The 21,439-nt window shown below is 48.4% G+C and overlaps 3 protein-coding genes across 3 annotated transcripts; 1 reads left to right on the forward strand and 2 right to left on the reverse strand.

The window, feature by feature from the left end:
- Positions 1-2,193: 2,193 nt before the first annotated feature.
- Positions 2,194-2,974, reverse strand: LOC120708137. Its single transcript, XM_039993249.1, has one exon. It carries the CDS (start codon positions 2,821-2,823, stop codon positions 2,491-2,493), a length of 333 nt encoding a protein of 110 aa, XP_039849183.1. The 5' UTR covers positions 2,824-2,974; the 3' UTR covers positions 2,194-2,490.
- A 2,399-nt stretch (positions 2,975-5,373) lies between these two features.
- LOC120708138 (uncharacterized protein C9orf85 homolog) lies at positions 5,374-11,281 on the reverse strand. Its single transcript, XM_039993250.1, has 8 exons — positions 11,086-11,281; positions 10,915-10,997; positions 10,787-10,825; positions 10,642-10,694; positions 10,477-10,540; positions 10,320-10,362; positions 10,189-10,236; positions 5,374-5,769 (listed from the first exon to the last, which is right to left on the reverse strand). Exons 1-8 carry the CDS (start codon positions 11,164-11,166, stop codon positions 5,605-5,607), a joined length of 576 nt encoding a protein of 191 aa, XP_039849184.1. The 5' UTR covers positions 11,167-11,281; the 3' UTR covers positions 5,374-5,604.
- Positions 11,282-11,476: 195 nt separating this feature from the next.
- Positions 11,477-17,788, forward strand: LOC120708139 (RHOMBOID-like protein 12, mitochondrial). The gene is made up of 8 exons (XM_039993251.1): positions 11,477-12,002; positions 12,083-12,203; positions 12,281-12,400; positions 14,436-14,546; positions 14,755-14,787; positions 15,484-15,588; positions 15,666-15,707; positions 17,127-17,788. Exons 1-8 carry the CDS (start codon positions 11,632-11,634, stop codon positions 17,211-17,213), a joined length of 990 nt encoding a protein of 329 aa, XP_039849185.1. The 5' UTR covers positions 11,477-11,631; the 3' UTR covers positions 17,214-17,788.
- Positions 17,789-21,439: the final 3,651 nt, after the last annotated feature.

The following is a 21,439-nucleotide window of genomic DNA, read 5'->3' on the forward strand; positions in this document are numbered from 1 at the left end:
CGCCTAGATCCACCGCCGGGATCCGCCAGGGCGCGCGGAAGCTAGCGGCGACCGGGATGGAGCGGAAGGGGGAAGGGGGCGGGGACTTCGGCGGACGACGAGCCGGAGGGCGAAGTGGTCCAGACCTGCGACCGGACGCCGCCGGTTGGATCCCCCGCGCAGCGGCGGGGCGGAGCGAACAACAGGGATCGGAGCGGCGGCGGTGGGGGTCGAGAGGTGCGGAGCCCGGGATGGGGTGGCGGCCATCAGCGAGGCAAGAGGGTGAGGGGAAAAGGGCGGCGACTGGCGGCGGGAGCAGAGGGCAGCGAGGCACGCTAGGGTTAGGGGAGGGGGGAGGCCGAGGGAGGGTGCGCGGGGAGTGGGGGATGCTGGAGGGTGGCGCGGGGGGTTGTTTGAAAAAAAATGTGGACGGCGGGTTCGAATAAGAAAAAACCGAAGTGTCTGTTTGCAAAAAAAAACTAAGAAGCGGCGTGCATCCACCGCCCCGCGACAGATCGGACGGTCCGTGTCGGGCGTCTCTCTCCGGGGCCAGGGACACGTGTCGCTCCGAGGGCAGCCGGTCCCTCCAAGGGCTTCATCTTCGGGGTGTGTATATACAGTACTAGGCCAATAGCGCGCTTCGCCGCGCCGGCTCTCCATCCACTCACCTCGGCTCTCTCCAGCGGCGGAGGGCGGCGGCCGGCCGGCCGTCAGCGCAACCCTCTTCCCTCGCCAGCCTCCAGCTCCCTCCCTCCTTCCTCCCAGCCTAGAGCTCCCTCCCTTCTCCCTCCCGACCTCGACCTCCCTCCTCCCTCTGCAGCGTGGCGATGGCGGCGGCCATGGCGGCGCGGAGGCGGCACGACGAAGGCCCGCGCGCGACGGCGGTCTGGTGGAGGCCCGCCTCAACCTAGGCCGCCTCGAGGTCAGCCGCTTCGAGCTCGGCAGATCTGCGGGCACGGCCGGCTCTGCTCCCTCTCTCGCGGCGGAGCCGGGGCGACCGCGGTGGATCTCCTCGGCTGCGGGAGGCGGATCTGGGCCTCCCTCTCTTCCTCCTCTCTCACGCCGGCCTCCCCGCCCGTGATCTCCCCGCGCCACCGCTGGACCAAATGCCGGCGGCCGAATCCAAGCGCACCCGGCCGGATCCAAGTGCTGCCGGAGCCGGTCACCGTGCGTGCTTGGGCGAGGCGTCCCCGAGAGCCGCGTCCAGGAACCTGCGCCGTTGCCGGCCCATCCCACCCGCCCCTCCGCATCCACGGCTGGCCGCGGCACTCGCCCAACCGTGCCCTCTCCTTGGCGCCCGGATGCGGCCGCCGAGCTCCTCTCTCCTCCGATGACTGCGAGGTTCCCAGTGGAGGGAGAAGATGCGGCGCCCAGTGGAGCTGGGTTGAAGGGGTTCAAGCGGGTCAAGGGGGCCTCACTTGTGGCCACACGGGCGAGAGGCGGTGGAGACGGCGGGGCCGAGTCGCCGCGGGCCCGACACGCGGTGACAGCAAAAGGACGCCTTGTGTCGGGCGCCCCCTCCGACAGCGGCACGTGTCGACACCGGGTGAGAGGAACGCCGAGAGGGCTTCCTCTCCACGGTGTATAGAGTATATCGAAAAGAGTACGAGGGCAGGGACGACTCAAACGGCCGCCCCTTCCTGAACAGACCCGAGTTTAGTATGACCGGTGGGGTCTCCCGAGGACAGCGACGGGAGGTGTCGGTCATCAACTCACTCTGGACAAGTGGCGCGTGACCTGGCGGCGGTCTAGCAAGGGCACGGAGGAGGAGAAAATATGGATGGCCCCAGGCTCCCTGCGTCCCAACAACGGCTGACGCCGAAAGGATGCAAATAGTGGTGCTCGGATTCGAACTGGGGGATCAGGGGATGAGATCTTGGCAAGTGAGAAGTGACAGAGGACCGGGAGAGCGGGATGCAAGGCCTGACCACCAGCTGAACCTCGCTTTAATCCGCTGTCACCGCAAGACCTTGGAAAGCTACCTAGATGCTGGCAGATGCAGATAGGGATTTTTGTGGGACTAGACTTAAAACTAGATCATGACCAGAAAAGAAAAGCCGGTCTCCTTCACCTTTCGCTTTCCCGGCACGAATCATCACTCATAATGCTGAGCTAAAGCCTCGCGTACCGTGGCTGGGGATAACGAAGGCCACCTTGACAGCGAAAGACGTGGTAGGGAAGGCGCGCCGCAGACCGCCCACACACACACACAAATCGCTCCGGCGAGGGCGGTTTTTATTTTCTATGCCATGACTTCATTATTGAATTCCACGGTATGTTACACCGGACCAGCACAGGGAGACATGGAGAAGTCCTACGCTACCGAGTCCCGAGCCACGGCCGCGCGCCGGCCGGGGCAGCCCACTGCCACCCGGCACTTACAGGTGGGGCCGTACGGGTTGCCCCCACAGTGCCACTGCTGGAGTCGCTCCGGCGACGGAGCACGCCGCGCACCGCAAGCTCGAATGGTGCCAGCCAGGCCAGCCTCCTCCTCCTCCGGCAGGCCGGGCGTTAGATCTCCGGCTCCGGCGGCGCCTCCACTGCGGCCACGGCCGCGGCGTCCGGGACGAGGTGCTCCGGGCGGCACCCGGCGACGAAGTCGATGAGCTCCTTGCCGGACTCGTCGGCGCCCGCGGGCGGGGGCGAGATCCGGAGCAGCACGGCGACGGCCACGAGGAAGAACCCCGTGGAGACGAGCAGCGGCCAGAAGAAGGACAGCACGGCGCCGAGCCTCGGCCCGAGCGCGGAGATCGAGACGGCGGTCGCGGCCACGAGCGCCACCAGGGCCGCGCCCTGGACCCGGTGCTCCCACATTAGCTCGCCGAGCTTCGCCTTGGACGCCATCGCCGGATCGGCGGCGCGGCCGGGAGGGGAATGGGAGATCTAGGGGAGGGAGGGAGGAGCTTCTGGAGCGGGGTAGTGGCTAGCTAAGGGGTTTGGGCGTTTGGCTCCTGGCGTAACAGGGGAGGGAGGGTGGGGTTGGATTCGCTAGCCTTGGGGGAAGAAAATGGGAGGCGAGGTAGGAGCAGGGTTTTATTTCCCAACCGGTTTCTGGTAACCGCCGGGCTCCGGTTCCGGTTTACCGGACCGGTTTGACCGGTTACCGGTGGAAACCGGTTGAATTCAAATTCAAATTCAAATAAATTCAAATTTTCCCGTGCAACCGGTTCCGACCGGTTTACCGGCCGGTTTGACCGGTTTACCGGCCGGTTTTACCGGTTTACCGGTCGGTTTGACCGGTTTGAAATTCAAAAGCTCCCGTGCAACCGGTTTACCGGCCGGTTTTACCGGTTTACCGGCCGGTTTGACCGGTTTGATCGGTGGGCCTTCATGGGCCGGCCCATTTTTTTTCTTTTTCTTTTTTGATTTAACTTTAAATTCTCACAAACTATACTAAATGAATGAATTTTTGAGAAAATTTGACACCATTAGATTCATCACACCTTGAAGTATTTTTAGGAATTTTTTGGGAATTTTACATTTTTTAAATTCAAATTTAAAATTTGAATTTTGGCCGGTTGGGTACCGGCCGGAACCGGAACCGGACCGGACCGGTTTGACCGGTAACCGGTCAAACCGGACCGGTTCCCACCGGTTAGGTTAACCTTGGGTAGGAGTAGGGTTAACCTTACAGACCGGTCCGACCAAACCGGCGCGGTCCGGTACCGATATACCGGTCCGGTTTGGCTGAAAACCAGTTGGTACCGGTGGAATTCAAATTTCGCAGTTCATCCGGTTCGTACTGGTTTATCGGCCGGTTTGACCGGTTTACCGGTCGGTTTGACTGTTAATCGGTCAAATTCAAATTTTTTTCTTTTTTTGTTTAAATTCAAATGCCCGCAAAGTATACTAAATGAATGTTTGTATAACATGTTTTAATCTAAATGAATCCTCCAATCCTTTTTTTACTACTTTTACATTGTATTTGTATACTTTTGTATGCACGTTTTTTGTTTAACTTCAAATCCCCGCAAACTATACTAAATGAACGAATTTTTGAGAAAATTTGACACCATTAGATTCGTCGCACCTTGAAGTATTTTTAGAAATTTTTTAAGAATTTTTCATTTTTTTGAATTTAAATTTGAATTTTAAATTTGAGCCAATTTGGTACCGGACCAAACCGAAACTGGGCCGGACCGGTTCCATCGGTTTGGTGAACCCTGCGCAGGACGGCGGGCGAGTGGGGAAAGGGATGATGGTGGGAAGCGTGGAGTTATCTCAGACTGCGGAGATTCGCCCTGCCGCCGCCTCCAGCCAAAGGTTGTGCGCTGTTTGGGCCATGCCTTTTCTTGCAGCACGGACTGTGGATGGAGGGACTGCCGCTTCTTTGGGTTCATTTACCAAAATGCCCCGCCGGCCGCAGTGGCATTTGTGCCGGGGTTTTGGTTCCTGGGTAAAATTGGCGGTTTTGGTAATTTGTAGGCAGTGGCAAGATGTTTATGTAATTTATGCGGCAAACATTTATTACGTGCCAATCTGCAAAAGATAAATGTAACTAGGTAGAATTTCATACAGCGCATGTGAATAAGCTTGTTTAAGTGTTACGTGTATGAGAGTATGCGTGTCTAAACATTACGACTTGCCTGCATGAGATTACGCGCGTCGAAGCGTTCCGACTTATCTGCTTGAGAATGTTAAGATTTTGCAACCTGTAAATCAACCACGAATAATTTTGTCGTACCTACTTTATATTTTATTTTAGCTCTCTCTTTCATCATCTAGCCTCACCTATAGTTGTAGTTCCCTTTGTCGGTTTTTTATAGTTTTTTATAGTATAGTTCCCTTTGTCGGTAGCTTTGATGTACACATTTTGAAGATCTTTAAGCTTATTCTGAATTTGAACTCTATTTACGAGAAGACTAGAGTATAAATATTCAACATTATCAATTAGGAGTATCAGATTTCAAAGTTTAATTGTATAAAGGGCACTTCGGGAAGGTTGTTCTGAGCTCCATGGCTTTTGTGGCCCGCATTGCAGTACAGCTGTACAAGTCGCAACGTGGGACAACAGTGTATACGTGGCTGCATCCTCAGTGGTGCGCTCCTTGCTCACGTGCCAGGCACCCGCTTGACAACAGTTACTCCGGGGGCCCGTGGACCCATGGCTTTCCGAGCGCCGATCCACAGGGACTTTCGTAAAGTACTGTAGCACTTCATTTATAACTATGAAATTAATTATTTTATTTAACTATATTTAATACTTCATGCATACGTTCATGCATACGTTGAAAGATTTGATGTGATAGAAATCTTGTAAAGTTTTGAAATTTCGAAGACAACTAAACAAGACCCGAACGATTTGAAAAGGAAAACGAAAATGGTCGATCACCTGATAGCGTGCGCAGAACTATAGAAGAGACTTGCAGTTCCAACATTTTTAAAATGACGCAGTAGAGCAGTAACTCAGAAATTTTAAACATCTTCCAATCCGAAGCTTTGGAAGAAAACAGGTAGCATGAAACAATCCTACCCCCATCAAACGAACATCAATCTCTGACATAGCGCGATAGTATTTCTACAGCGCCTAACATGGACCGGAAAAGCATCACCTCATTACACCAAGAAAGTACTTGTACAAAATAAAGCATTCAGAACCTAATCTTCTTTTTGAAAGATTTGAACCTAATCTTCTACAAAGTCCCCGGCCTCTTCATCAGAATCGTCTTGCTCTCTAGCTTGTTCTGCGTATTCATCAAGTGACGCAGCAGGAAAAAGGTCACCTTCTCGACTTCTGTCAGCAATCTTTGGGACTGACGAGCCACTGTCCCCACCCTTGCCTTTGTTCATCTGCGAAGGGAAATGTTAATAATATCGGAGAGAGTTTTTGCTGAAATAAATACATAGATCAACAATTGACATTGTTTAAAACAAAAAAAAAATGTCTCAATGTTCAAGTCGACTCCAAGAATAGGAACTAGAGTCTCATCAGTATACAATAGAAATGTTGGTGTCTTGCATTTACATGTATGAGCAGCTTGCTTAAGCATTTGTTTCAGAGCAAACGTACTAGATCCCATGCATGGTGTCATATATAATAATTCCCATTGTTTTCAACCACAAAGCATTTCTCTGTCATTTCAACGCTTCTTTATAAAGATACGCAAACTACTTTTTAATGTAATAATGTAAGATAGAATTTGGTTGTATCAATCCAGCAACACCTCGTAGGCTCGTACAAAATACATATCCACTAAGAATAGTGTAGACTATTTTTCCCCAAAACGGAATGGATTTCACATCACACACAACAACAACAACATAATCTTTTTTCTCAAATAAATTGGGATAGGCTAGAGATGAAACCCGAAAGAAATAAATTCAAGATTCAGGCACATTGATAGCTAGTCTCCAAGCGCTCCTATCCAAAGCTATCTCTTTAGAGATATTCCAATCCTTAAGTTCTCTCTTAACGACTCATCCCATGTCAGTTTAGGTCTACATCTACTCCTATTTACATTATCGACCCGCTCAAGAACTCCATTACGCACCGGCGCCTCAGAAGGCCTTCGTTGGACATGTCCAAACCATCCAGCCAATGCTGGGTAAATTTCTCCTCAATTAGTGCCACCCCGACCCTATCCCGAATAACTTCGTTCCGGACTCTATCCCTCCTTTTGTGCCCGCAAAACCACCGCAACATCCACATCTCTGCTACACTCAGTTGCTGGACATGTCGCCTTTTTAGGCCAACATTCAGCACCGTATAACATCGCCAGACGAATTGCTGTCCTATAGAATTTGCCTTTTAGCTTTTGTGGCACCCTCTTGTCACAAAGGATGCCCGAAGCTTGCCGCCATTTCAACCAGCCAGCTGAAATTCTATGCCTAACATCTTCATCAATGTCGCCATTCTTTTGTAGCACCGATCCTAAATAACGAAAAGTATCCTTCTGGACCACCACTTGCCCATCTAGACTAACGTCTCCCTCCTCAGGCCTAGTCGCGCTGAAATCGCACATCATGTACTCGGTCTTGGTCCTACTAAGTCTGAACCCTTTCGACTCTAACGTGCGTCTCCACAGCTCTAACTTCCTATTAACCCCTGCCCTACTCTCGTCAACTAGCACCACATCATCAGCAAAGAGCATACACCAAGAGATCTCCCCTTGTATATTCCTTGTGACCTCATCCATCACTAAAGCAAATAAATAAGGGCTCAATGATGACCCCTGGTGTAGGCCTATGTTAATAGGAAAGTCAGTGGTGTTGCCATCACATGTCCGGACAAACGTCGTCGAATCCTTGTACATATCCTTAATGAGGGTAATGCACTTAGTTGGGACTTTGTGCTTCTCCAAGGCCCACCACATGACATTTCTCGGTACTTTGTCATATGCCTTCTCAAGGTCAATGAAGACCATGTGCAAGTCCTTCTTCTGCTCCATATCTCTCTCCATCAATTGTCGTATTAAGAAAATCGCCTCCATGGTTGACCTCCCAGGCATGAACCCAAATTGGTTTTGGGTCACACTTGTCACTCTTCTTAGGCGATGCTCGATAACCCTCTCCCAAAGCTTCATCGTATGGCTCATCAGCTTAATCCCACAGTAGTTAGTACAACTTTGAACATCGCCCTTGTTTTTGAAGATAGGTACTGATATACTTCTCCATTCTTCCGGCATCTTGTTTGACCGAAAAATGAGATGAAAAAGCTTAGTTAACCATACTATTGCTCTATCTCCTAGGCATCTCCACACCTCAATGGGGATACCATCAGGGCCCATCGCTTTACCTCCCTTCATCCTCTTCAAAGCCTCCCCGATCTCTACCTCCTGAATTCTCCTCACAAAACGTCTGTTGGTATTGTCAAAAGAGTCATCTAACTCAAGAGTAAGGCCCTCACTCCCCATTAAACAACTTGTCGAAGTACTCTCTCCATCTATCCATGATCTCCTCATCCTTCACTAGCAGTCGATCTGTCCCATCCTTAATACATTTGATTTGGTTGATGTCTGTTGTCTTCCGCTCGCGGATCTTAGCCATCCTATAAATGTCTTTCTCCCCTTTTTTTTTGCCTAGCCGCTGATACAGGTCATCATACGCCTTACACTTTACTACACTCACAGCTCGCTTTGCAACTCTCTTCGCTAATTTATAGCCCTCGATGTTGGCTGCACTCTTGTCAAGGTGGAGGCGTTTTAAACACTCCTTCTTCTCATTAATAGCCCTTTGCACTTCGTCATTCCACCACCAGGTGTCTTTCCCCTCCTGTTTGCCTCCCCTACTAACGCCAAACACCTCTGAGGCCACATTCCGAACACATGTTGCCATCTTTAGCCACATGTCATCTGCGTCTTCTCCTTCTTCCCAAGGCCCCTCACCTAGTATCCTTTCCTTAATGCTTGTGCCGCTTCCCCTCTAAGCCTCCACCGCTTTGTTCTCGCAATTTTGGCAAGTTTGTCCCGGTGGACACGTACCCGAAGACGAAAGTCCACCACCACAAGCTTGTGTTTAGGGACAACACACTCCCCAGGTATCACCTTACAATCTAAGCAATCACGTCTATCCTCCCTCCTAACAAGGATAAAGTCGATCTGACTCGAGTGTTGTCCACTACGAAACCTCACAAGATGGGATTCCCTCTTCTTAAACACGGTATTCGCTATCAACAAGTCGTAGGCTAACGCGAAGTTCAACACATCATCCCCCTCTTGACTCCTGCTACCATACCCAAAACCCCCGTGCACTCGCTCGAACCCTACATTAGTCGCACCCACATGACCATTGAGATCTCCTCCTATGAAGAGTTTCTCGCTGGTAGGCACGGTACTAACCATACTATCTAGATCTTCCCAGAACTGCATCTTGGTACTCTCACTGAGGCCTACCTGAGGGGCATATGCACTGATCACATTCAAAACCGAATCTCCAACTACAAACCGAATTAGGATAATCCGGTTGCCTTGCCTTCTAACCTCTACGACTCCATCCTTAAGACTCCTATCAATCAAAATGCCTACACCATTCCTACCCGGAGTTGCTCCCGTGTACCAAATCTTGAAGCCAGTATCCTCAACCTCCTTCGCCCCCTTCCATTTAGTCTCCTGAACGCATAGAATATTTACACGCCTTCTAATTGCTGCATCAACTAGCTCTCACAACTTACCCGTTAGGGACCCTACGTTCCAGCTATCTATACGAATCCTAGTTGGCTCGGCTAGCTTTCTTACCCTTCGCACCCGTCGAGGGAAGTGCGAAGACCCTTGCTCATTTTTCACTACACCCGGGCGTAGATGTAGCGCGACATTCAGGTGACGACCCGACCCTTGCTCACTTATCATCGTACTCAGGTCACGATACGACGCGCCCTTGGGGGGATGGCGACCCGGCCCTTGCCCATTTATCACCACACCCGGGTTCCGATGTAGCGCGTCGCTAAGAGGGTTACGCCCCAATGAGTTTCTTGTGGGTTTCAAATCCATTAGAGTGGCTATTTTTTATGCTGGTTTGCCAAAACCTAACGCAACCCTCCTCCTTTACCCGGGCTTGGGACCGGATATGCTGAGACGACTCAGGAGAGAGAGTCTTCCAGTCAGCATAGGCAGAGTTATTTCACATCACACACAAATTAAGAAAATTGATTCATTTGAAAAACATGATGAGACAAAGATTTGAAGTTTTAACTGGTACTGTGCAAAGTGAGAAATGATAACAGACTAACATCTCATAAATGAGATCATCAAACAGAATACCTGTTTAATTTTCCAACAAGAGGCTAGCATCAATATCCAATATGAACGCATCCATGCCAATTCTTGAAATGCCACATTGGATTTTAATTGTAACTTAATATTTATTGAATGGAACCTTGCCAGAACAGCCCCCTGGTTCTAAGGGGTAGCTCTCTGGTTTGTATTTTGTAAAAACAAGATGACCGATTTTTCATGTTCACAAACATTCCGCAGAACGATTTTTCAAATAGGATAACACATAGATGAAGAATTGGAAGACATAAATTGTAAGCAAAGGATATCTATGAAATAGAAAACACAAGTATAAATAAAGGAATCGGAGTTCTTTTTCTTCTATTAGGGCAGACATACGGATCCTGACACTGTCAAACAATAACAATACAAGAACAGGAATTCCCTTTCAAAATTCATGGCTCTATAATCCAAAGTTAATTTATTGCATTACCAAAAGTAGAGGCAAATGTATAAGTACAAAAGAAATATTCTGTGTGAAGAGTTGAATAGAAGTACTCACAATGCGAAGAAGGGTGCGTCTTTCTCTTTCCCTAGCACCTCTGATAGCCTGAAAAACAACTCAGTCATCAGCACAAAACAATATCCCTCTAGGTTCACAGCAAGCCAGTTTCAAATATAATAGTACCAAACCTCTTCTAGTGCCTTGCGTTCACTATCCTCTTCATTTGCATCCCTAAATGACAATTGCAAATTAATCAAACTATATAAATTACAATTGCAAATTAATCAAACTGCATAGATTATGCAGATACGCCAATGCAAATAAGTAATAAACCGCAGGGATCACCTTCCAACAAGCTCGTTGACACGAGTGCAGCACTTGGCACATATGCCGAGGTCCTTGGAACAATCTGCATTGAACAGAGGCAAAACCAAAATCAACAACAATCCAACATATCCCTAATTCACAACCAGACCTAATAACATAACAGATCGAGCAGTCGAAATTCACCTCTGCAGACATTATGGTACGCCTGACGGACAGCTCGCTTTCCGCACTTCTGGCTGCCAAAGCGAAGGAAAAACCATCAGTCCCTCCTCTGCTCATGCTCAGTATACGTGCCAAACAGTAAACAATCAGAGGCAAAGAGATTTACCACTTTGCAGGCTCAACAATTGGCTTGTACTTGCCGTATCTGCAAAAGGAGATGAACGAATCGGACCTAGGAAACAACGAAAACAGTCGAAACTGCACCGACGAGTCGATAGAACCGACGAGGCCCACCTGCGCTTCCAGTCGATTTGGTCCCGGCACCGCTGGCAGACGCCGGTGATCTCCGACAGAGGCCGGAACCTGCCCCCAGGCTCCTGCAGCGGCGAGGGTTCCGAACGGTGAGATTTGGGCGACCGACAAGTTCGGCGAAGGGCGGGGGACGAGGGGAGGCAGTGGGCTTACGGTCTCGTTGATCTTCTGGCCGAGGTTCGGCTTCCACGCGTAGCGGTTCTGGTGCTTGGGGGGTCCCTGCCGCTTCGACATCGCCGAATTCCGATGAACTCTTCCTCCTCCGCTTCGCGCCGCCGGGGAGTTTCTCGCTTCCTCTTCTCCCCGTCGCGCGGGCCTGCCCTTACAACCTCCCTCGCTTCCGCGGCACGACGTGGCTCTATCTCACCCGTTGGATCAAAAAAACATGTATTCGACGCACAACAGGCCGAGGCCCATAAGGTCATGGCCCCTGAATTCCCCCATTGGCTGGGCTTCTTGGTACAACCCTAACCGGCCCACTGAAGTATACCTGGGGGGCCCATACCTCAAGACGGCAAGTGCCAAGTGGGGAATCCAGAGCATTTCCCGATCGAAAGTTCAGTTCGAAACTCCCCCATCCTCGGAGTTGGAGGTTGGAACAGAACCGAGCGGCCACCGCCGGACGGAGGAGGAGAGGAGACGGCGGCCGGAGCGGCCGAAGAGAGCCTTGCAGGCGTAGCGTAGACAGCCGAGTTCGCCATGAGGAGGAGGCTGCTGCAGTTCCAGTCCCTTGTCGCGCAGCACGCCCTCCGCGGGGTCCCAAAACCCAGACCCCAGCTCCAACCCCACCACCACCGCCTCCTCCTCCACTTCCCCTCGGCTCCGTCACCCGCACCCCCCTCCCCGTCGGCTCACCTCCTATGGAATCGCCTCTCCGGGGACACCGCTTCCGCCCTCCTCCCGAGGAGCGCGGCGGCCGTCGCAGCGTCCGCGCGGACCGCTGCTTCCCGGTGGTTGGCCGCCTCCTGCAGCGCCGGCTCCCTCGATCTCTTCTCGCTGCAGCAGCGACGGGAGGACCAGCGGTCGGGGCGGCAATTCGCGTCGACCATCTTTCTCCAAGGCGCGCCCTGGTGAGGTTAAGGTTGGCGTGATGTTACTCGGGAATTGTTCTGGCTGTTTCGTGATTTTGGGTTTCTGGTGTCTACCGAAGGGCGTACGCGTACTGGACGCAGTCCCCCGACGAGGTGGTGTTGACACTCGTCGGCGTGAATGTGGCTGTCTTCATGCTCTGGCGTGTGGCTGATCCGGGGTTCATGTGGAGGCATTTCATGGTTAGTGAAGTGGTCAATCATGGGACTTGTTCTTAGATTATAATAGTGATTACTTGATCGTTGTTGCAATGGAGCAGATTTCGCTGGACAATTTCAAAAGCGGACGGTTGCACACCTTGCTCACTAATGCTATCAGCCACTTTGAATCGGATCACCTGATCTCCAATATGATTGGCCTCTACTTCTTTGGGACAAGTGTAAGTTACACACTCCCCTTTATGTTACTGGTAGACATATCTTTTTTCTATACGAGGCTCCACCCCATTTCCATTTCATCAACAGAAATACCAGAACGTACATAGTAGCAAAGAACAGGCAAATACGACAGAAAAGAGGCATGGGTAACCGGGGGGGGGGGGATGGAATCTAGTCTGATTCAGGCTTGATTCTGCATTGCATATAGTTTGACCCAGGGTTCCCAGGTCGCAGCCACCCTTCAGGATTACAGACAAAGTTCAAACGACTAAAGAAACTAGAGAGACAGCATCGAAAGCTAAAACTTTTTTCTTCTTGACTAAGGGGGTCTTCGCGCCTTCAGTTGTCGCCGCCCTCGTCTTGATCTTCTTCAGCGGGAGGAGGCAGCAGTCTTGTAGTTGCCGGAGGGGGAGGTTAAGCTAGCAATGCCTGCACGCCCTCCAGGATCCTCCCCTGTTACTGGTAGACATATATAATTCTGTTGTGGGGTGGGGATCAATGCGAAAAGAGTATGCAGTGATTTGGAAATCAATGTGCGACTCGTGTGCATAACCTTAGGTTTATTTGTTTAGAACATGCTACTTTTGACATTCTTGAAACCTCGACCCCTGGGGGAATGACCTCTCCCGAGGTTTGACACGAAAGATAGAAGTTCTCTCTTTCGCATGGTCGAAAAAAGGCCACAAACCCTAGCTACCCAGGATGTGCCGCTGATGGTGAGGGCGCACCTGCGGACGCGTATCACGCTGCAACCGTCAATGAACCACAAATTTCCTGTTTAAATAGCACAGCGAGTGGCCTTTTTTTTTTACTCCGTGAGCACCAGCATGCTGAACCTGGGGTTCAAGCACGGGTGGGATGGCTGCGCACCGCAAGCCTTTGCCATCTAAGCCAACGCTCGGTCTCACGTTCTTAAACTCTAGAAGAGAAAATGGAAAGTATAGGATGGCATATGCTAAGACTCTATAATCCCAGGAGCCTAGCTTCACTTGTGTGCAGCACTGTTTGATGGAAGATCGTCAGTCACGGGTCTTCAAAATATATTACTCATGTATGAATGTGCAGTGCAGAATGTAGGTACCAAATATAAGAATGCAGAATCTAGAACATGATTTAGGACCAATTGCAATAACATATTCACCATGGATTCTTGATATTTCGCTTGTGTCATTTTATCCTACTTTAAACTTTAAGGTATGTCCAGGCTTCCTATTTCCAAAGGAAATGATGGATGGATGTTGTCATATGAAAGTACAAATAGCATTGCATTTGGCCTTGTTTTATTCTTTCGGCCTCTTTTCTCCAGGAAATCAAGGATCAAATGTCTTGCATGGAAGCACGAAACTTGGCCTTCTGTAGTGATGCTGGCTTAAAGGATGCCCCAGCTGGCTTGCCTTTTCCAACTTTAGATGGTCCTTTATTGTGTTAGGAGATTAGGAGACAGGACTAGCCTTCCATGAATTGAAATTAGGAGGATATGCTTATATTATGAAGGGAAAATATACCTAACAACTAAGCTAGCAGTTCATAATTCAAAATAACTGTTTGACTGGTTTGAATTGAGAGTCTTCCATCAAATATTCAAATGTATCCTGTTGTTACGCATAATAACTTAGCTTCAATATATGAAGGGCCTTTATGTCCTTACCTCAGATCCAGGGTTATGTGTGCCAGTTAGGGCTCCATGCAGAAACATTTACAGATGCAGGTGGCTGCAGGTCCTGTACTTTTACTCCTGTGTAGCAGTTTACCTGTATTCAATATTCCCTTTTGAGATGCGCAGCAACATTTTTTTGCGGGATTTATGTCTTACATTTTCTCAACATCTATATCAGAAGAGATGTGCTTCAAAAACTAAATATAGTATATTAAGCATCTAAAACGAGGAATTGGATATGTTGTGTACTGTGCAGTGGGATATGTATTATTTAGTTTCCTTCCAATAACACTGACTTATCCATCTCATACTCTGGTGTTTGTTTTAATGATTCATTACATTTTACTTCATATGTTGAATTGCTTATTTTTCTGCATCAGATTGCGAGGACGTTTGGTCCGGCTTTTCTGTTGAAGTTGTATGTAGCTGGAGCACTTACTGGATCGGCATTCTTCTTGCTAGAGAAGGCTTTTCTAGCTCCAAGGAAACAGGTAAGAATGCATAGTGTATATATAAATCAATCAATACGGTTCCAAATCGTGCATTTTTCAGTCAATACTGAATTAAATTCCTATAAAATGATTAGTTCAGCCTAACAACCTATCCATTTTGATAGTCGCCTCTGAAAGGTCTGTAAACTAGGCAGTTCCTTGCTAGCGATTTGAAAATTCATTGATATTTGTGTTGGTCCTCCTGCAGGATGGAAGGGATACTTCAAGAGCTCCTGCACTTGTATGTGGTTTCCTTTCCAGCAATATAATGTTATTTCAGTTCGTACACCAAGCTTAATTATCTTAAACTTTTACATGGATAATGGATTTTTTTAATCTACAAAATTTTCACAATATATAGGAATGTAGGTACTCCCTCCATTCACGGTACTTGTTTTAGCTTCTCTTCAATCTTCAAAATACTTGTTGTTCTACAGCTTCTATGCAAATTTGGCCTACCTCTTCTAGTCTTACCCATCTTTAATTGCATCATTAAATAACTCATTTCCCATTGAGTGTAAGATGGTCATTTTATCTATCTCCTTAATTCCTATGCCCAAACCTAAATCAACAAGTACTGTGAACTGGAGGTAGTAGGAATAAGCATCATTTATCAGTTCATACTCCAAAGCAAGATCCAGTAGTAGGAATAAGCATCATTTATCAGTTCATACTCCAAAGCAAGACACACTGTCTTAAACTTTATATGGATAATAGAACTTTTTAGTCAACAAATTTTGCCCAATATACCGGTAAAGTAAATAGGAATAAGATTATTCGTCATTTACCTAGGAGTATGTGGGCCCATGTAATACGATACAGCAATTTAATTCAGTTTTGTGTTTAATGACTGTATGGGCCTTATTGATGGCATTGCACATAAATCACTGTGTTCTAACTCTGATTTGCTCTATTTTGTTCATGTCATGTCACCCAGGGTGCCAGTGCTGCAGTCAATGCAACTATCCTCCTTCAGATTTTTCTGAATCCCAACGGGCTGGTCTATCTTTACTTCCTAATTCCTATCCCAGCTGCATTTATGGTGAGGTTATTTTCATTTTTTTTAAAAAATCTGCTAAGCATTTATTTGCTTAGAACAAAATTTCTTTTCCATTTCAGGGGGCTGCTTTGATTGGTACTGATTTGTATAGGGTCAAGAAGGTATGTGTTATGGCTCTATGCCTTTCAGTTGGTTTTCTTGTCTAGTAAGTGAATGTTTTGGGTGCCACTATGTTGCCTGTGTTCATTACCTAGGTGCCACTATGTTGCCTGTGTTCATTACCTAGGTGCCTCTGTTGCTCACTTGCTTGTGCACATCATTCAAGAGTTTTGACAAAGCAGGGTGATAGGAACGGCGATCCTACCGCTACTGCGAAGGTTGTAGGGGTGTGTGGATGGAGGGCGAGGCCTTGGGGGTTGCCGGCGGATGGGCGCCGTGGCGACCAGCAAGGGGCGGCGGCGGCGGCGTGGAGAGCACAAGAGAGAGAGAGAGTCGCGAGATGGGGATGGCCCCGTGAGGCCAACTGAGATTCAATTCTCAGCCTATCTTTTCCAATCAAGAGTGCCATATTTAACTTACAAATGTTTCAACTTATGGAAATAAACTTGACCCCTAAGGAAATAAGATTGTGGCCCTCCTAGCCACTTGCGCGCCGCCGCCGCCGGTACGTGATCAGCGGCGCTGGTTGGGGCGCCTGGGCCGGCTGGGCCTGGCCCATAACACTGGGTTTGAGCTCTGCTTAACCCAAAGCGGGTGGGCTGTCTGCCCCTTCCCGTCTTGTTTTTTTAGCGTTTTGACAAACTCAGGGGTGTCAATTTTACCTCACAAAGCGCCTTCCAAGTATCCTGGGGCTTTTGTCCCACCAAAATTAACAACACATGTTATACAGGTTTTAGTAGAAGTATGAATTATCTTTAGACATTTGGATTAATACCTGCACACACATTAGAATTGAAGCATTGGAAAAAAAATAAACATGTGCAGAATTGAAGATTAGTGAAAAATTGCATTTGCTTTGTTTAGGAAGAGAAGTAATCCCAACATTTTCCTCATCATGGGGATCCTGGCAGGGGCTTGTTTGTGGGAAGGCCTCCCCTTCACCTGTTTGTTAATTTTGGTGTGGGATAAGGCTTCGAGTGCAGGGATTGTTTGTGAGGTGCTTGTTTTGTGTGGTTGGCCATACAACATTGTTCGTGGGAATGTTCTGATCTTTAGAAAAATAATATTCTTCACATATAGGTATATGGTATTTATGTTTCCTGGGCTGTAATGCTTCCTTTTTTGTGTACATCTTTTGCACCTTTCTGCTCAACTGGATTTTGAAATGAATATGTATACCTTTCTTCACTTTGTATACTTTTCATTGTCAATAGTGTGATCTGCTACGCAATCAACATGTCTGTCTGGTACATTTCTTGTAAGCTTACATAATCTGTATCTTATTTTGTATATATTAAAAAAGTCAAGTTGGGCCATACTATTTATTTATACAATAATTGATTATCTAACACTCATAAATTATGTGTTGGTCACCATTTTCTGTTCCAAAGTGGGGCTAACTGATCTCATTCATTTTTCAGGGTAAGGGCCGTATATCAGGTTCAGCTCATTTGGGTGGTGCCCTTGTTGCTGCTCTTGTGTGGGCTCGAATTAAAGGCTGGATCTGATCCTCGGGCTTTAATATAAGTGGACCAAAAGTGCAAAGGCAACCATCTGCGCTCACCTTGTGCCCCCTAGGTTGAAATTTGCATTTGTTGTCATCTGCTGACTCGCTGACATTGAGGGATGGCTCCTAGAACATGCATGCTACTTATGCGGAGGATTTTTTTTTAGATAATGGGAAAAGAGTACCCAGCTTTGATCTCAAAAGAGGCTACGGCTGCGCAGGATAATGTGGTAGCGGGTATTGTCAACACTGACTGATTTTTCTAGCGGCTTTATTCTGGCAATGACTGCCCCTAAAACGGAAGAAGAACCCGAATCCCAGTTGGCACGTTTTAACTTCGAGTATATGAGGCTACGGCTGGCCTACGGTTGCTGTCTTTCTGATAGAAAGTGGGGAAGAGAATGGCGAAGAACTGTATGAATGGTTCAAGAAAGCGTGTTGAAAGATTCATGTACCAGATCCTACTTATCTATGCAATCGCAGCTGCTACTGTAGGCAAAGGTTTCCCTCTCTTGTCCATGCTACTTGTCATAACTGATGTTCGAAGGTGCTACTCGTCATCAGAGCGTTAGGCCACGCACTGCCGCAAACTGTATGTGATGTGGCCGATGTCAAATGAGTTACTGGTTTCGTTCAAGTTCCCCCGCTTCTAGCGTCCATTGTTCGTTCGGGGCATCCACTTGTCGCATAAGGAACATGTGCTCATCAGCAGGTCCGTACGCTGCGTGGTGCTCAAATGATTCCGCGGCACGAGCCGTGTCTGGTCGCCATCGTCTGACGAGATGACGCGCCCGCTTGCGTACGGCACGGCGCCCACCGCGCCTCGCGCGATTCGTCGGCCGTACGCCTATTGAAGCTTCTAGCTTTCCTCGGAGTCGGAGTCGGAGCGTGCTAGGGTGGCCCTGCCGCCCGCCCTGGCCCCGTTCGAGCGTCCGACGAGGGTACTGGGCTACTGGGCACTGGCCCCGGTCCGGAGGGGCTAGAGGTCCTCCTCCGATCCCCGGCCGGCGGGCGGGCCGGCCGGCTCGCGCGCGGCGCGCCGGGCGGAGCAGATGGCGCGGGCGGAACGTGACGGTAGTGCAGTGCCAGGCTGCCAACAAGCACAGGAGGGGGAGGCCCGGCCGGGCCTGGCAGGCTCCGAGCGCGCACCGTACCGTACCTGACGCCGGCGCGGTGCGGGTGCAGGCACGGGCTGACGGAGCCGCCGTGGATTAGTCAACTCAGGGTGGTGGCGGAAGCGGAAACGTCGTTGCTAGCGGTTGGATCGGAGTGTCTTCACTGGCGTCTGCCCGTGCAGTCACGTTGCGGTGCAATGTGCAAGGGCCAACAGGGGCCAAGGGCTGTAACCTAACGTTGCAGGGCAACTGTACAAGAGAGTGGCAAGCCCCTGCCTAGTAGCTAGTGTGCTGATGCACACACCAGAGTCGGCCGGACAATGGCCGGCGCCGCCGCCGCCGCCGCCGGCACGCAGAATGTTGTATACGTATCTTGTCGATATACGACGATCGTTGCCCCTGCTACAGGTATTTTTGCCATACTCAGACAGTCAGACACTACTACACACAAGGCATTTGGTCCAAGTCATTTGTCCCGGCTGTCTTTGGACCCAGAATCAAAGAGTGCTTTAGTCCCGGGTCTAATGCCTGGACGGAGCAGCGGGGGGGGGGGGGGGGGGGGAGGGGCCTTTTGCATTTGTCCCGTTTGGTGTCTATGTTGGTGTCTCCAACAGGGACCAAAGGCCCCGGGGACCAATGGTCCCGGATGGAACCACCAACCGGGACAAATGGAGGGGATTTGGTCCCGGTTGGTGGATCCAACCAGGACAAAAGGCCCTTGCCTATATCCCCTTTCTTTCTCCCCCGCCCGAGCCATTCAGCTCAGTATTCTTGCTGTTCTTGGCTGGGGGGGGGGGAGTTCTTGTCATTTCGTCCACGATTTGTGAAGACTCTTTGATTCCCTGTCCATTCAACAGCTATAAAGGTTAGGAGCTTGTTCCTCTTATCATTTATTTCTTGTTTAGCTTAGTTTTTATTGTTTAGAAATAGAGAAATGAGAGGTTTAATTGTGAAAGTTTCTTTATTTTTATACCATTTGAACTCAAATGTGTGTGGTACTTTTAGCTGTGCATATATAGATAGATTTACTTGTTTTAGTTTATCTAGATGAGTATAGAGAATTGATGTGTGATTTTCTTGTATAGAGAGTTGATGTGTGATTTTCCATGTATAGAGAGTTCATATTATTATTACAAATTAAAACTAGATTTTTGTTTACAATGAGAGTATATATATATTACAATGTGAGTATGTATATATTACAATGTGACTATTAAGCATTTTATTAATTTTTTATTGTATTATGAATAATTAGTTGTATTTTGTATGTGTCTTTATTATATTGTTGTGAAGATAAGTGTAGAGAGTATGAGTTTGCCACCTGTGAGTACATTGGAGCATCGTGTGTCCGCTCGGGCGGCGGTACGCAATCAACTGGAGCCCACCGGACATTCACTTTAGTTCCGACCTGAGGAGTGTGTTGGACTTCTGAGATGTCGTATTCGTCGTTGGGTTAAGAGAGCATTTCAATGTTTTGAACTTGGTCGAGAAAATCGCAAATTTCATCATGAATTTAATGTCGAACTACATGGTACGGATGACGATCGCGAGTTGATGGCTCGATATAATACAAGGCGTGAAGCGTCAGAGCTAGCAGAATTTGACCGTAATGTGGAGAGACTTCGCGAGGCGGTTCACGAGGCCTCGGTTAATAATAGGTCTCGAGAGTAGTTTGTATTAGCATGCATGTATTGTATTTGCTATTATTTCAGCTTAGACCATTTAAATTATTATGTTTGTGTGATGGGTTATGTAGACCTTTTAAATTATATTGTTATTATTTTGGACCATTTATTTTTCTATTCATGTTATTCAAACAATGCAGATGGATCGGTAATGGATGTACAAAGCTGACCGACGTACCAAAGAGTTCATTGATGGCTTGCATTATTTTTTGAATGTCGCCGAGGCAAACAAGCAGAATGGTTTCATGTGCTGCCCATGCTTACACTGCCAGAATAATAAAAATTATTCCTCTAGAACAATTCTTCACAGTCACATTTTCCGTCATGGTTTCATGCCCAAATACTTATGTTGGACCAAACATGGAGAAAAGGGTGTTATGATGGAAGATAATGAAGAAATAGATTATGATGATGCCCAAATTCCAATCCATGATGGATTCAGTGCCTTTGACGATGATACTGCCATGGAAGAGCCTGAAGCAGATGCTGCAGAAAATGAGCCCACCGACGAGCTTGGGCAGGCATTGTGCGGTGAGTGGGAAGATTGTGAGAGTGAAAAAGAGAGGCTAAAGTTCCAGCAGATGATAGAGGATCATCGCAAGTTGTTGTACCCAGGATGTGAGGATGGGTTGAAGAAGCTTGGCACCACACTGGAGTTGCTACAATAGAAGGCAACATATGGTGTATCAGACAAGAGATTTGGTGAATTACTAAAACTTTTGAAAAAATACTTCCTAAAGACAATGAATTGCCTACCACGACGTACGAAGCGAAACAACTTGTTTGCCCTCTAGGATTGGAGGTGCAGAAGATACATGCATGTCCCAATGACTGCATCATCTGCCGAGGTGACTATGAGAATTTGGATGCTTGCCCCGTATGCGGTGCATTGCGTTATAAGATCCGAAAAGATGATCCTGGGGATGTCGAGGGGGAGCATCCCCGGAAGAGATTTCCCGCCAAGATCATGTGGTATTCGCCTATAATACCACGTTTGAAGCGTCTGTTTAGAAATAAAGATATTGCTAAATTGATGCGATGGCACAAAGAGGAACACAAACAAGACTCAATGTTGAGACACCCAGCGGATATGTTACAGTGGAGAAAAATAGAAAGAACGTACACTGACTTTGCCTTGGATGCGAGAAACGTAAGGTTTGGTTTGAGTACGGATGGCATGAATCCTTTCGGTGAGATGAGCAGTGGGCACAGCACTTGGCCTGTCACTCTATGCATATACAATCTTCCACCATGGCTACGCATGAAGCGGAAAATCATCATGATGCCTATACTTATCCCGGGCCCAAAGCAGTCCGGAAATGACATCAATGTGTACTTAAGATCATTGGTCGAGGAACTGTTATTGTTATGGCGTAAAGAAAGTGTACGGATGTGGGACGAATACAAACAAGAGGACTTCAACCTAC

Source organism: Panicum virgatum, chromosome 5K, assembly GCF_016808335.1.
Source record: "Panicum virgatum strain AP13 chromosome 5K, P.virgatum_v5, whole genome shotgun sequence".
In the NCBI taxonomy this organism is placed as follows: domain Eukaryota; kingdom Viridiplantae; phylum Streptophyta; class Magnoliopsida; order Poales; family Poaceae; genus Panicum; species Panicum virgatum.